We start from the raw sequence: 14,223 nt of genomic DNA, 5'->3' as shown, positions 1-14,223 counted from the left end.
TTTAAAAAATTGGAGTTTTGTTGGGTAGGATAGGAAAAAAACACGACAAAAATTGTCAGAACCTAATCTAACCTGACCTAACCTGACCTACTGATATTTGCCTACCCGGGGATAAGGAAACAGTTGCTCGCATGAATAGATTGCAAGCAATGGTAAGTCAAATATTTTTAGGTTAAGTGGTTGTGCATCAGGCCTCAGGCCTTCGGCCTGAGGCCAGATACACAACCACTTAACCTAAAAATATTTGACTTACCATTGCCTGTAATCTCTCCTAAGGCATTGCCTTCGGCACTGCACCGCTTCGCCACGATCATTTTCATGACGTCACTTTCATAATGAGATTGAATAGCGTAATGTTTTCACTCAACCTTGGAGTTTATTCATTCGATCCATCTCACGTGGCGCAAACGGCTGGTGGAGTGCGTTGACGGCAGGTGTCGTGGGATGGTGGCCGGCGGCGACGGTAAATATTGCGCAGTTGCTTTAAAACTTGGTTGCGCCATGAATAACTATCAGATATGGAATCAGGAGCTCAAAATACATCGAGTGGTGTGGTTTTTATAATCACCTTGTTGATCGGACCTTATGTATATAAATACCGTAACAGCAAGCACCTCAGTCAATTAGGTCTTGATTACACACCTATAAAAAGTTAACATGATTATATTAACTACATTCTATGAGTAAAGTTATCTTGCAAGCTGATGTGTGTGAACATTATCATTCATAATTGGTGACTCTAATGCATACTTGAAGGAAGTATTTGCCACATACTCTATACTTCCCAGCACTTACCAGCAGAAAAAAAAGCTTGACTTATGGGAATTGATGAATCTGTCTGGGATTGACCTTGCTGTTAAATTCACTCCATAGATGCTGCAATATCAAAAGCCTGAGAAAGCATACAAAATAGGTGACACTAACTTTAGCACTGTCTTCCAAAAAAAGAGAAAATCCATCCATTTATCAGCAAAACTGATCTTATCTATTTTCAATTCATGCCCACGTGTCAACCAAATCTCTGTGGACAACTATCTGCTACTTTCCTTGCTATTTTATGTTAGGCTCTTTTCAAGATATTGATATCGCTAGCAGCGTAAGCAGAAAACATGGTAAACTTGAAATGTCATTGGGTACTTTTGCGACTTTTACGCATCATCATCATCAATCAAAAATGAGCGAACACTTCTTTATTGTCGCAGCTGCGGCAGGTAGCGATTTTGACCAATTGTATAATAAAACATATATGATCAAGTTTTTGTTTTGTTTTTCGTTCGAGTTTTCAGACTTCGTGATTTAGATTTTATTTTTTATTTGTTTAATTTTGTTTTTCACCTTGATACTTACTTTAAAAACGTATTTATTTGATATACTGTTGTGTATATTACCTAGGTGCCGCCACATAAACATAGGGCCGCCGCATGGCCGCCGCCATGATTGCAAATTTTGTTGAGAAGGGGCTGGTTTGTTGTGACTTATTTTGACAAATTTATGGACATTTAAAGAAGCTTTCATCGCGAAATACTCTGTAGAGTTCCTCGTTACTTACAGTGTGTTTTGTGAGTATCCTTTTAAGGTTCTGTTCGTTAAAAAGCCGTCGGTGAAGGAAAAAAGACTGTGTTGGAATTGTCTCACTATCGCCATATATAAGTGTTAAACTTAATGTAGCCCTGTGGCCCATCATTGTTGAGTGGCTTCTTAGTTTTTGGAGTTGTAGTGCTAAGTAAGTTATTCTTATGGCTACATTTTAACTTTTATTACAAACTAATGATGCTAGAGATTCTCTGATCTTTTTGGTTGCGGAATTTTTATGAAAACCCTCCTATGTGTGACATGATGTGATATTGGATAATTCTCAAGATTCCCAAAATTCAACATCAAGTAGGTTTTCTTTCACATTCCTTAAATTTGGTTTAGTTTTTGTATTTTCCCAGTGGGTTTTGTTTGCATCAGTTTCCAAATTTTCTTAAATTGACATTAGTCGCAAAACCCATAGTGCACAAAGCTCTTGGCCCGGCCCGTCCATAGCCCGTTAACTAATGATATTTGGGGGCCCGGCCCAGCCCGTAGCCCAGCCCGGCCCATGGCCCGTTGGGCTGGCCCGGCCCGTGGCGAACGAGGACCCTCACCGGCGCCTCTGAGGGCCACACACTAGCACCTCAGAGGGCCTACAGCGGCACCTCGGGGGCCCCGCACCAATGCCTCTGAGGGCTTCACACCGGTACCTCAACCTGTGAGTGCCCACACCAGTGCCTCCAAAGGCTTCATAACCGGCGGCCCTGAGGGCACTACACCGGTGATTTTGGGGGCCTACCGAAGGCACAACACAATCCCTTAGTCTCGCTGAGTCGCTATCCCAATCCCATACTGGCTTCTATCCCAATTCCGGCTCAACTAATTAGCAGCCCCCCCCCCATGGGTCAGCTTCGCCGCGCCGGTGTCGGTGCCGGGGATGGCATCGGGGCGGCAGTCGGCCACGCGCACTCAATGGTGTGAGCCGCTCCAAAACGGCTGCAGTAACTGGTCGATATAGGCAGTAAGCAGATGAGGAGATGCAGGTGGATTGATGACCGGCAAGCCTTTGTGCTTTACGAGGGCGAAGGGTCGAAGTCGGCTGCTAAGCCGTGAACGGGTTTTATCAGATACCGGTTCACTATGACCTTTATCAGGGTCCTGGTACCCTGACGCACTCTTGGATAGCCGAATTACAGCAAAACTCCATCCACGACTGTATCTATACGGCTTACGCTTTTCTGAAAACGTCTGCGTTTGGCCTTCCACGGGCCCGGCCGGCCGGCCGGCCCCGATTGGCAGTCCACCAGTGACGTCACTGGTAGTGTTAAGCTGATTGGCGAATAATACATGGGGAGAACCGGGACGACATCCCCCTGATCGTTATGATCCATGATGACAATGAGAAAGCTTTTGAAATAAAATGAAAATTTATGGTTGAGACTGGTTGGAATGCTAAAGGTCATTGAGGTAGGCATTGATACATTTTTGTTGTTTATGGTGACCCACCACAAATTTGTGGGGGGGGGCAAGATATGGGGAGCAAGATATCACGCATGTAATAATTGAAATTGTTGCATGCTTGGTTGGGATTTGTTCGCTTGTAATTTTTGCTTATTTGTGATAACTGCACAGTTACCTATTCATAATTTTTCTTTACTTTATTTGGCATTGACCATGTAATCCTGATCATTTTGCAAATCACTAAATCAAAATAAGAACGTTTGTGAGTTGCAACAAGTGATCTTTTGGGATTTCTGTGTTGACCAAAATTAAATGAGGATCTATGATCCCACTGGATCTCAAGCAAAAATACTAGACTCGGATCTATGATCCCTATGGATCTCAATAAAATAAAGAGCTGGATCTATGATCCCGACGGATCCGAGATCAGGATCCGTGGGATCAGTCGGGTCCCTGTACATGTCTGCTCCCAATATTGATATACTTGAGAATTGAATGACATAATACCACACTGATCATTGAAAAAGACTGCTGCAGAAGGTCACAGTGAAGTGGCAACTACTGGACACACTGACTCAGGGGCTGGGAGGTATGCGCAGCATCACACGCGCACACAAGGGAGCCGGCCAGCTGTCAGGACAGCTGGCTGGCTGCACCATGAGCTCTGCAGCTAGTAGGTAGTGGCGAGCAGGAAGGGTTACGCATAAAGCCTGGTGCAGCCAAATGTATCATGTTTAAATATCTCATATCCATATAGGTACAGACTCGTGTCCTCTCTGATTTGAATTTGGAAGAACTCTGAGCTTGTGGTGGGAAACATTTTTGTTCAACTTGCTTTTATCTAATTTCCTTGTTATCTGTTAAAAAAGTTTAGCATCTATGGCATGCATAAGCATGTGCATGTGCTTAAATAAAAAGGTTAAAATTTGGCACAATGAGCCTCAACTTTTGGCCCAAATCATGCTAAAATGCTAGCGCATGAGTCCCTGGGGAGTGGGGTGTTCGCTGTAGTGCACTAAAATTTTTTCCAGTCTGGACTTATTACCTAACCCAACCTAAACTAACCTGATCTAACATATCCCATATCAACCTACCCTAGCCTAACCTAGGATGTTTGCAGTTTGCCTGCCTCCTAAAAACTATGAAATCTGTAATGATGTCACTCTGATATTGATTTGTGTAATATTTTTAGCTGTTTTTTGTGTGATTACAGAGACATGATTGTTTCGTGCGTCGATTTAACATGTCCTCTCCCTTTTATTAACACAAGTGACGCAACGCAATTTATCGGAGTGTTTTGATTGTCAATACAATACAATACAATACAATTTTACAACAGCTGACAACAGGTTTTTGCAACAGCAGACAACGTGTAAGGAGACCGTGCAGCTCGATTGAAATGTAGAAACTAGAAACTGTGATTGGGGTAAAACTATGATCTTATGCCGAAAATTGTGAATCAAGTTAACTGGATGCTACATTTATTGAATCATGCGGTTTGATTTCTGGGTAGTTGTCTGTTTTGAATTCCATGGCATTGTCAGGTAAATTTTACCATTAGAACTTTACTTTTAAAAAAGTTATTGTGCAGAAACACATCATCATGGTTATTTTATTTCATATTGCTTAGTGAGGTAGCTACTCAGCTTGTGCATTATTTAATAGGTTTGCCAAGCAAATTAATGTAGGTATGACTGCTTAGGCACCTACAACAGTTTGAAGCTGCCTATTGCCAAGCTGATTGCTGATCGTACCCCAAGGTCCCATACAATAAGTAGGTATGGACATATCTTTAAAAATAGCACTCAAGCTAGACCACTCTTGACGTGACACTCGGTGCATTTTGGTGGCAATCATTGCCACCAAAATGCACCAACCCGCCATCAGATAAATAGCCAAGCCCATTTTGTCACAGGTGAACCAGGCCTGCCAAAAGCAACCATGGACGACTCGGGCTCCAACACCCAGAATCGGCTCTATCTGATGCTGTCGGAGCTGCAGAAAATCGCCAAGGATGTGCCACGGTGAGTGATCCAGTGAGCTGCAGAAAAACGCCAAGGATGCGCCGAAGTGGAGTGATCTGCAGAAAACCGCCAAAGATATGTCGCACTGACTGATGCGAGTCACGTGGGCTGTAAACACATTAGGTACTGTAACTAGCTGTATACCCGAGTCACCTGAACCGTGCGCATTGCAGCGTGCTCTGCAAACCAACCAGGACTTGGGTTTTTGCCTCGCTTTGCAAACATCAGGTGTCGAGTATGTTGCAAAACAGTTGTGAAGTTAAGGGGCGTGTTGTGTTAGCTAAATCAAAATATGATATATCAGTTACTTTATTATACTTCGTCATTTCAAAACAGCCAATAATGTTTATCAATAAAGTAAGAGGTTACTATCGTATAAACTAAAGGTTAGGCAGTCAGGGAAAGGAAATTACAATATCGATCACCGCTGTTGGATGTTTTGAAGCTGGTGAACACTGAGTCTGCTGATTGCGTCTCTATGCTGTTGACTTTTGGGCTATTATTTCACTATGTAGTTCTGGAGCAGACTGAATGTTCAGGACGGTCGCAGCTTATGCCAGAATGCCGTGACGCGCGTGTTTTTCGGGTGAGGCCGATCGGTCACTTAGCTCGCGTCGTGGATGGTTCGTTTCGTGACAACCGCTGGCCAGGCCGCCAGTCCGGAGTTTTTACGATCGCCCTGAAGCAATGATGGAGATCAGGAACCGGCGTCCGACACTAGAGCCGTTTGATCGAACTATAATGACCACAAATTACAATCGCGTCTTAGTGCATGTCTGTTTTTGCTTTTGGGAAGTTAATGCGTTGTTCGGAAGTTAATGTCCTGCTACCGATACCTTGACAACGTATCACAGGCTTAGCTAATGCACGGTTAGTTCCAGTACAAGCTGGTTTATAGTCCAGCGACAGGAGCTCGCGCAAGTCAGATGCACCGAACGCGAAAGCGCTGTAAAACCTGGAGCTGAGCGTTGTGCCAATTATTGGGTCTGGTGGCAAGGATTCCGTGTTCCAGCAGCGTCTGACTGTCCGCCCCGTGTTCCAGCAGTGCCTAACTGTCCGCCCCGTGTTCCAGCAGTGTGCGTTCAGTGTTCCAGCAGCGTCAACTGTCCGCCCTGTGTTCCAGCAGTGCCTAACTGTCCGCCCTGTGTTCTAGCAGTGTGCGCTCGGTGTTCCAGCAGTGCCTAACTGTTCCCTCTCCGTTCCAGCAGTCCCTGACTGTTCCCTCTGTGTTCCAGCCGGTTCCAGCAGCGCCTGACGCTGGAGCTGCTCTCGGGCCTGGCCAACTCGATGCTGGACGGCACCGTGTTCCAGATAGTGGATCAGCTGGCGGAGATCCAGCACGTGACAGAGAAACAGGCCTTCCAGATGCGGCAGCAGCTGGTCGCCGGACACAACGGTAGGAAGGCATCCAGCCATACGTATAATGTAGCTCATATGGACACTGGGTGGCTCAGTCTGTTTAAATCAGTTTTGTTTTAAACTAAACCGACCATTATTCTAACGGTTATTGCTTGTCTGTCGAGATTGTTGACGAGCTGGTATTCTATCGGCCCAGAGTTGTGACCTTTCAGAGGTTGACATTTCAGACCGTTGTGACTGACGTTGTGGTTCATTGGAGGCGTAAGAATGTCACTGAATGGAGGCGTGACTTGTTTAACAGGGAGACGTGCATGATAGGTGCTCTATGGTTACTTTTATCTTGTTATTTGCAGACATACAAAACCCTGACCTTTATCCCTATCCCGGGGCCTTGAAGCCGGTGTTTTTTACTTATTTGTCGTTCCGTGATATTGACGTTTGAACGCACATGCGTTTCGTCGGCATTCATATTGAATCAAATACCCCGGCTGCTCCGCGTGCTTGAAGATGGTACATATTGAAATACCTTGTTTCGCGCGTTCTATGCTGCACAGCGTGTTATTTCCTCCAGAATAGACGATATTGCATTCTTCCTACGGCTGCGGTATCAACGCTACCCTGTCCGAATAAAAAGGGCATCGCTGCCGCCTCCAGCAGCGCGTATGACGTTATTTAATTTATATATTTACCCTCGCCGGCACAGGCCATTTTGCGTCCTTCGACGGCACAAGGTACGACCCCCCCCCCCCCCTCGCGTTTGGCCCCTGATCGAGCAACGAGCGTGCTGCCCGTCACGAGAGGAAGCCGATGATACCCAGTTTTAAGGTCCTAGGTCATCGGTTGACCTTCCAGGTCAGGTCAATGACCCAAAAGTCGGGAAAATCGGGACCTGTTAGAAAGTCGTAAAGTGTGGCTGCTATGGGTTTTTTCGGGCCGTTGATCACGAATATCGTGTTAGTTTTGTTCACAGATGATATCTTTAAGCATTTAGACCAGGTCAGGTCGGGTCAGGTCAGGTCAACCAGAAGGGGTCGTGACGGGTATTCGTAGTACGTGTCAACCGCCTCTGACAGCTTCGTAACATGTTACGAAGGCACCAAAACTACTTCGTAAATGTTCAAATGGTTGCTAGATTCGAATTCAGCTCGAAAAACTAGCCTAGAAACTTGTAAAACTCGAAAAAGTGAACCGAGGTCGACCTTCAGGTGACCTCTAATGCATGGGACTCCTCCACCCTAATGCGTGGGAGCAACATAAAATCACATGTTTGAACGTTTGAAACCACGAAAAGTTTGGAAACGCGCGGCTAATGCGAGCCGATATACGCCGAATCGTGATTCCGGCCAAACATGGTCTCGGAAAGTAGGTCACAGGTCAAAAGTCACTTGGGTCAGGGTCATGAAATTTTCAGGGTAGGTGTAAAATTGATTAGTGCGAGAGTACTGAAAGTTTTGTCGCGATTGGTCGCTTGTTACGCGAATTATTCCCGAAAACCCTTAGGGGGGTTGCATCACCCCCCCCCCCCCGTGCCGGCGAGGGTTAAATTGGGCAATTGAACAGTGAACACACTGTGATAGTATTAGGCTGTGCGTTTTCCATGCATTCGATGTGTGGTAGTTGTGACCACTTATTTGGATGGCCTATCGAATGGTTATTTGTCCATTGACAAAATTGTGTGGTGCTGGTGTAGCTTCAATTTTTTATGTGCGCCTCTTGGATAAGCATGCCCTCGTAATGTGCTATAAAGTGTGCAGTTTCTCTTGTTTCTAGGCACAAACATGCGAATCAAATAATGCCTTTGTGCTGCTCGTCTCTGAAAATGCTGCAGCTCTATGTCTTATCATATGCGGACCTACTATGGACGTCAAACCCCTTGAGACCCCACTTTTTTGCGATAATTTTTAAATGCGTCAACTCTCGTTGACAATATTCTGGCAATGTGTGTTTCAGAACCTGCCGAAACTTTTATTACTAAGGTATTTTGACGCCAAACGATTATGAAAGGTGCTCCTCATTCACTCGTAAAGGGACCCTCCCACCTTAACATTAGTTTTGAGTTGAGATAGCCAAGTTTGCGGCCAGGCTCAGAAACCACCATTTATCCTGGTCGCAACCCCCGCAGCTTTATGGTGTTCAAGAAATTTCTTCCCTTTACTTGCAGGGTGGGACCAGCGTGGTCCCTATCTCTTAACCATTACGGGAATCTGATGACGTCATCAGGCTTTCGAACGTCCGTTAAATGTTTGACTAAAACGTTTTGTAGCACGCGGTGGTATATGCTGCTTTGCGCGCAACAAATGCCGCACTTTCAAATAAAGTCGCTAGGAACAGCGGAGATCCCAAAAAGTAAACAAAAGTAAAAGTCTAATATCTTGAAAACCGGTGAATATTTTTCGAAGAAATTTGGTAGATATTCGTTTTTGCTCTTTCTGAACCGAGTGACATCACTTTCATGCCAATTCATTAACTTTTTTGAAGGTGGGAGGGTCCCTTTAATGTTAAATTTCACGGAACGAATCTGCTGTTTGGGTAGAGGCTACGCGCTCATGGGGCGGAGCCACGTAATGACGTCAGCGCTAAGCTCCGCCCTACCCCTCCGGCGCTCCTTGCCCGGCGACCGGTCACTCGCGTCTCTCGCTCCATTCAGGCTTGATGGTGGGCGGTAGCTGGTAGCGGTAGCGGGCGCTGATAGATGGCATTTAGAGCAGATGGCGCTGGTGGCGGGGCTCGAGTGTGGCCGAGCGCAAGCCTCTGCCCGGGCCTGAATTGACCTTAACATTACGAGTGAATGAGAAGTACCTTCCATAATCGTTTGGCGTCAAAATACCTTAGTAATAAAAGTTTCGGCAGGTTCTGAAACATGCATTGCCAGAATATTGTCAACGAAAGTTGACGCATTTAAAATTTATCGCAAAAAAGTGGGGTCTCAAGGGGTTTGACGTTCATAGTAGTTAACTGGCGTCCGTGAACTTGTCTGAGATTGCAATGCCCGTCTTTTGACGAAGGAGCCCGTTTCCTCCGGTACCTGGTCCATTTTTCTTCCTTGGCGCGAGCTAGAGCCTACATCAACATTGCGCAGCGTCTGGGAGGCCGAGCGGGCGTGATCAACTCGCCGTCCGATTGGACGCCCGGGAGCTCCTTCCCGGCTCCTCTGCCGCCTGCTGAAAAAAAGTTTGCTAATATCGGCGCGCGATTAGTTTCAAGCCTGCTTGTAGCAACAGGGACTGCGAACGCGGCTCGCAGTCGGATAGCTATTTCGGAGCTCGTTGGAAGTTATTGACGTTAAGTGCGATGCAATTGCAGATGTACAGTCACACTTTTATGGATAAACTACCTACGTCTTATTTCACCCAATTAGAAGCAATATGCTCTAGCATAAGAGTTGCTCTTGACATTTGTGGTGATGACTAATTGCTGTTTATAAAGCGAGCCAAAGTTATAAAAAAAAATCAGTGACCTTTGTCCTGTCTTGTCGTGCCGCGAGCTTCTGGCTGTTACAAATCTGGTCAGGAGCAAGCTCTCACCCAGGAGCATAAATGACTGACCAGAACAAATTATGCTTCATTTACTCTCATAGGCGTTTTTGGTCATCACCACTCATATAACATTGCGTGTTTTGTCTTCATATCACCTGCCTGCGGCCCATGCCGTAAGGTCCCGCCTCGCGTGGCCAGGCTCCCTTTGTGCATGGCCGGCTGTCTGCACTTTTGGGCCCCACTGATGCGGCGGCGCCTCGCCCACATAATCACATGGTTTTCATGTATTTGGCGGCGTCTGCGGCTGCGGTCACGTGATGGTCACGTGATGGACCTTTCCGTGCCGCGGGGCCGTGGCCAACTCACGGCGGATCGTCACGTGACGACTGAGGGTCGCCGGCCCCGGCCCGCGAACCGTGCCCAGTGCTATGAGGTTCAGCGGTATCTGAGCGCCGATTGTCATTGATTGGGCCGATAGCAGCGTCAAAAATCGCCGGTTTATACGTGTGTGTATGCAGTTTTGGGCCGAAAATAGCGTCTGCGTAGATCGGCCTTCCTCAGCGAACTATTTTACGAAGCGGGTTTGCAGTGTCGACGTTTGGCTTACACCTGCCCGTAGGCTGTCTCGCCATCGGTATCCGCTGTTTGTGAAATAGTAAATGTAAGTCAAGTACCTACCGCCTCACTTAGTGCTGTCTTCTTCTTCATGCTGTCTTCTTATTATTGTTATAAGACCATTTCTGAGTGCCTACCTTCGCTGCTAACTTTGTTAGGAATTTCAGCCTGAATAATCGCTTTTGCTTCATGAAATATCAAATAAATCAAGTTAAATGCTGGCATCTGATTTAAGTTATGCTCTTGAGGTGACTAGCTCGATAACTCTTCAGCATCTCTCGGTAATTGCGTTCCATTATTTCTGGAACTCCGAGGTGCTTATGCATATGCACTCAGGCCGCGTGTTTGGCGGCGGCCCGCCTAGAACACATAGGGGCGGGGGAGGCAGACCCCTTCCGCTAGCATTACTTCTTGGGTACTTAATGGCAAACGATGAGTGGGCACTTGGAAACTGGTCACAGTTGACATGAAAATATTGCGGCTTTTGGGACAGAGCGCTTAGTTTTACATTCTTTTTTTTCTAATTTAAATATTATCCATCTAAGGAGGTCCTAAAAGTGCCTAGCTAGCTTTCGATGACTCATTAACTACCCTAACGATCCTGTTAAATTAATTTGATGTGAGATAAACTGATGGCGACTTGACACCTTTCCGTACTGACCCGTTGTCCGTTAACGATTGCCGTAATTCCGGCGACCCGTATGTGCTGACCCCGCCCCGTGACCCGCTGTTGGCTGGCCCCGCCCGTGTCCCTCCACCCTGTCCCACAGTGGACCGTCAGGCACTACTAAAGGGGAATCTGCCGGCGAGCCCGCTGTTCCGTGTCGCCGGCCCCCACCTCTTGTCCCGCCGCTCGGTGCCGCCCTGTGACCTACTGTCGCTGACCGTGTCCCGTCGCCTTGCGCCGCAGCGGACCGCCAGGCGCTGCTGAAGGCCGCTCTGCAGGCGGACCCGCCGCTGTGTGTCGCTGACCGTGCCCTGTCGCCCTGTGCCGCAGCGGACCGTCAGGCACTGCTGAAGCAGCAGAAGGCCGACCTGCAGGCGGCGCTGGAGCGCGGCGAGTCGCCCGCCCGACTCGAGGCCGCCCACCAGCGCGACATGCAGAGCCTGCTACAGAAACAGCAGGCCGAGCTGACGCGCTGTGACATGAAGGTGGTCACCCAGCTCGACCAGAAGGTGGGACGCGGGGGGCGGGGGAGGGTGGGAGGGTGCTGCAGGGGCCACTCTGAATGCATTGGGGTTGTTGGACAGCACCAGTCAGCCCATTATTGATGCTATTCGCGTCAGAAATGGATGGTTGGGAGCAGCTACCAGACCAAAAGCACATACAGCAAGTGAAACCGAATGACGAGAGTTCGAAATTGTATCCATAAGAGGCATACAATCTCGAAGGGATCATGAATACCTGTCTAGGAGGTGTGTGCGTGGGCTGCTGTTCTGAGCGGCCGTGCCCACACCGCCGCTATTATTGGCTCTCCCTGATCGCCGCGCCGGCAACATTAGGTGGTCTGTTGGCCTCGCCGACTGCGTGGGACGCCCCGCCGGCGGTGTGCTCGGCTCACGGCCATCGGAGCCGCGCCGGCGGACCGGCCGTAATGGTCCGGCCGGTCCGGCTGTTGATACCAATCATGGACGCAAGCTCGCCGAGCTAAATTTACCGTGCGAGTGGGCTCTAAATGCCGGGCACGGCCGTTGTAGTCGTCCCCCACCAGCCGTATGTCTCCGCAGGGCCGGACTGACGTATGGGCCAGAGGCTATCTCTTCGGCACATGAATAAGTCAGCCGGCGCCGGTGCAGGTCGGAATTTAAATGCGCGGTCAGGCGCCGTGAGCCGTCCTCGCCGCCGGCGAGCACTGCCAGTATTTCAGGAGCTACTGCTGGATGCCGCGCGCCGACTGCCTGTGAGCGGCGCTGCTCAGTTATGACCCAGGCTTGTTCGTCCGTGTGGGGGCGGGAGGCTGACCGCCCCGTCGGCTGCTGAGAGCGAATGGCGGCATTAATTTTGCACCTGTGATGGCCTTGACCACTCTATGTGGTGTTGTGGGGTGATTCAGTGAAAAGGGGAAGGGCACCCCTGTCGCATAGCGTAAAATACTGCAACACTCGCCATGTATTGTATTGTATTGTATTGTATTGTATTGTATGCGCCAGTTTGTATTCGGTCTCAACCGCCTTACAAAGAAGAGCTGGGAACTGTGGAATTAAGGCCGATTAAGCGGCATGTTGTCAATTCTTACCAACCGTCTTCTCAGAGCTGCAATAGCCAATCATTCGCAGAGGGCTTCTGATTGCTCAAGTGCTGCCGAGTTTGCCGAGGCATTGACCGAGCATGTCGCCGAGTGCTGTTCCAGGAATCGGGTCCTTCTCTCGCAGTCTCGTCGAGCGTGACGTCACAGAGACTTTGGCCAATCAGCGACATGCTATCTGTCGCCGAGTTTGTCAGTATTTCAAACATTGAACAATGGTCTGATACTGAGCTCTGGTTTTGCCGTCACCCGTGCCGTGAATAGATATAGATCTAGTTGAGCATTTTGTATTTCTGCCGAGAACACCCTATGAAGCAAGAAAAAACGCTATGAAGCAATGATGCCAACATCTGCCGCAGACCGGTCGCCCTGAAACTCAAACCATAATTACCACTACCAGCTGCAGAAAGGCTCGGTTTTCGCTGGTTGTACATTCGTTTGGAGGTTCACTGCGAACCGATGTCGTATCGATCCCCAGTCGCGCGCTCATTGCTGGCTATTTATGGTCCTGGTTGCGTAGCTTCAGCCGCTTTGCAGCCGCTGTTTGATGAACGCCGTATTGATTTCAACTTATTACAGTGTTGTCCACGGCGTCTCTAGATTTTTGCTTTGAGAAATTAGCCAATATTTTTAACGGTTATTTTTGGCTCATATAACTACGGTACCGTTGCCACCACGGTACCGGATACTGACTTTTCCACGCCGGTTTCCGAGTGACAGGGCGGCCACAGGCAGCGGCTCACCACCGAGCTGAGGGGCGTCCAGGCGCTGGGGTGTCTGTCACCTCCCCACCAGCCGGCGGTCGGCTCTGCCCCCACGGGACCGCAGTGAGCTCCCCTCGACAGCTCTCCTCGGGTGGGGATGGGTCCGCCCCAGACACCTGTGGAGCGGGTGGCGCAGTCGAGCGGGCAGGATGTGCGGCAGCTCGGCCACAGTGCCGCCGGCCGCCGAGTTCGGTAGTTGGCGGCTCCCGGCGACCTGTTGATGGCTTTGGCAGGCCCCTGGGAACCGGCTCCATTAGCCGAGTGTTCTGCCAGCCGAGCGCGTGCTGTTTACGCCGCGCGAGTTAACCACTAATTGGACGCCTCGGCATTTCAGGAAGGTAACGCCCGCCCTTGCAGGATTCAACTAAATCGCCTGTTGTATTTGCTTTGGAAACATATTTCATTAGTTTATGCTGCTTCCAGGCATTGCAAACTCGGTGTTAATTAAGTAATCTGTTTCACGAAGCTGTAATGCTGTTGAGTTCTGTCGTTTATCTAGATATCATCACAAGTTAGTTGAGTTTTTCGTCGGAAAGTTGGTGTAGCTGTTGGATAAGTTGTTATCCCTAGCGGCTCATGCCTGTCCGACTTGGTGCTGATTAGTTTTTAGAAGCTGCGAATGCTGTCGCGTCTAGTTTAGTGACCAAGTTGGCGGCTTTTGCGCAGCGCAGCGCCTTTCAGCAGGCGCAATGTACGACCGTAAATGGCGCAGTCATGAAGTCTCCGCCTGAAATATGCACGCCGACTAACTGCATAGCGCGAA

General features: G+C 48.6%; 1 protein-coding gene across 1 annotated transcript; it reads left to right on the top strand.

Annotated features, from left to right (window-relative positions):
• Window positions 1–381: 381 nt before the first annotated feature.
• Window positions 382–11,626, top strand: LOC122374577 (protein DGCR6-like; the record flags this gene model as incomplete). The annotated part of the gene is made up of 4 exons (XM_043353390.1): window positions 382–463; window positions 4,892–5,000; window positions 6,236–6,396; window positions 11,448–11,626. Coding segments are annotated over exons 1-4 (468 nt in total), but the record flags the coding sequence as incomplete, so codon positions are not given.
• Window positions 11,627–14,223: the final 2,597 nt, after the last annotated feature.

This window comes from Amphibalanus amphitrite, unplaced genomic scaffold (genome assembly GCF_019059575.1).
Source record: "Amphibalanus amphitrite isolate SeventyFive unplaced genomic scaffold, NRLGWU_Aamphi_draft 001677F_arrow, whole genome shotgun sequence".
Taxonomy (NCBI): domain Eukaryota; kingdom Metazoa; phylum Arthropoda; class Thecostraca; order Balanomorpha; family Balanidae; genus Amphibalanus; species Amphibalanus amphitrite.
Note: the sequence above shows the minus strand (reverse complement) of the source record. Positions and strands in the feature narration are given on the sequence as shown.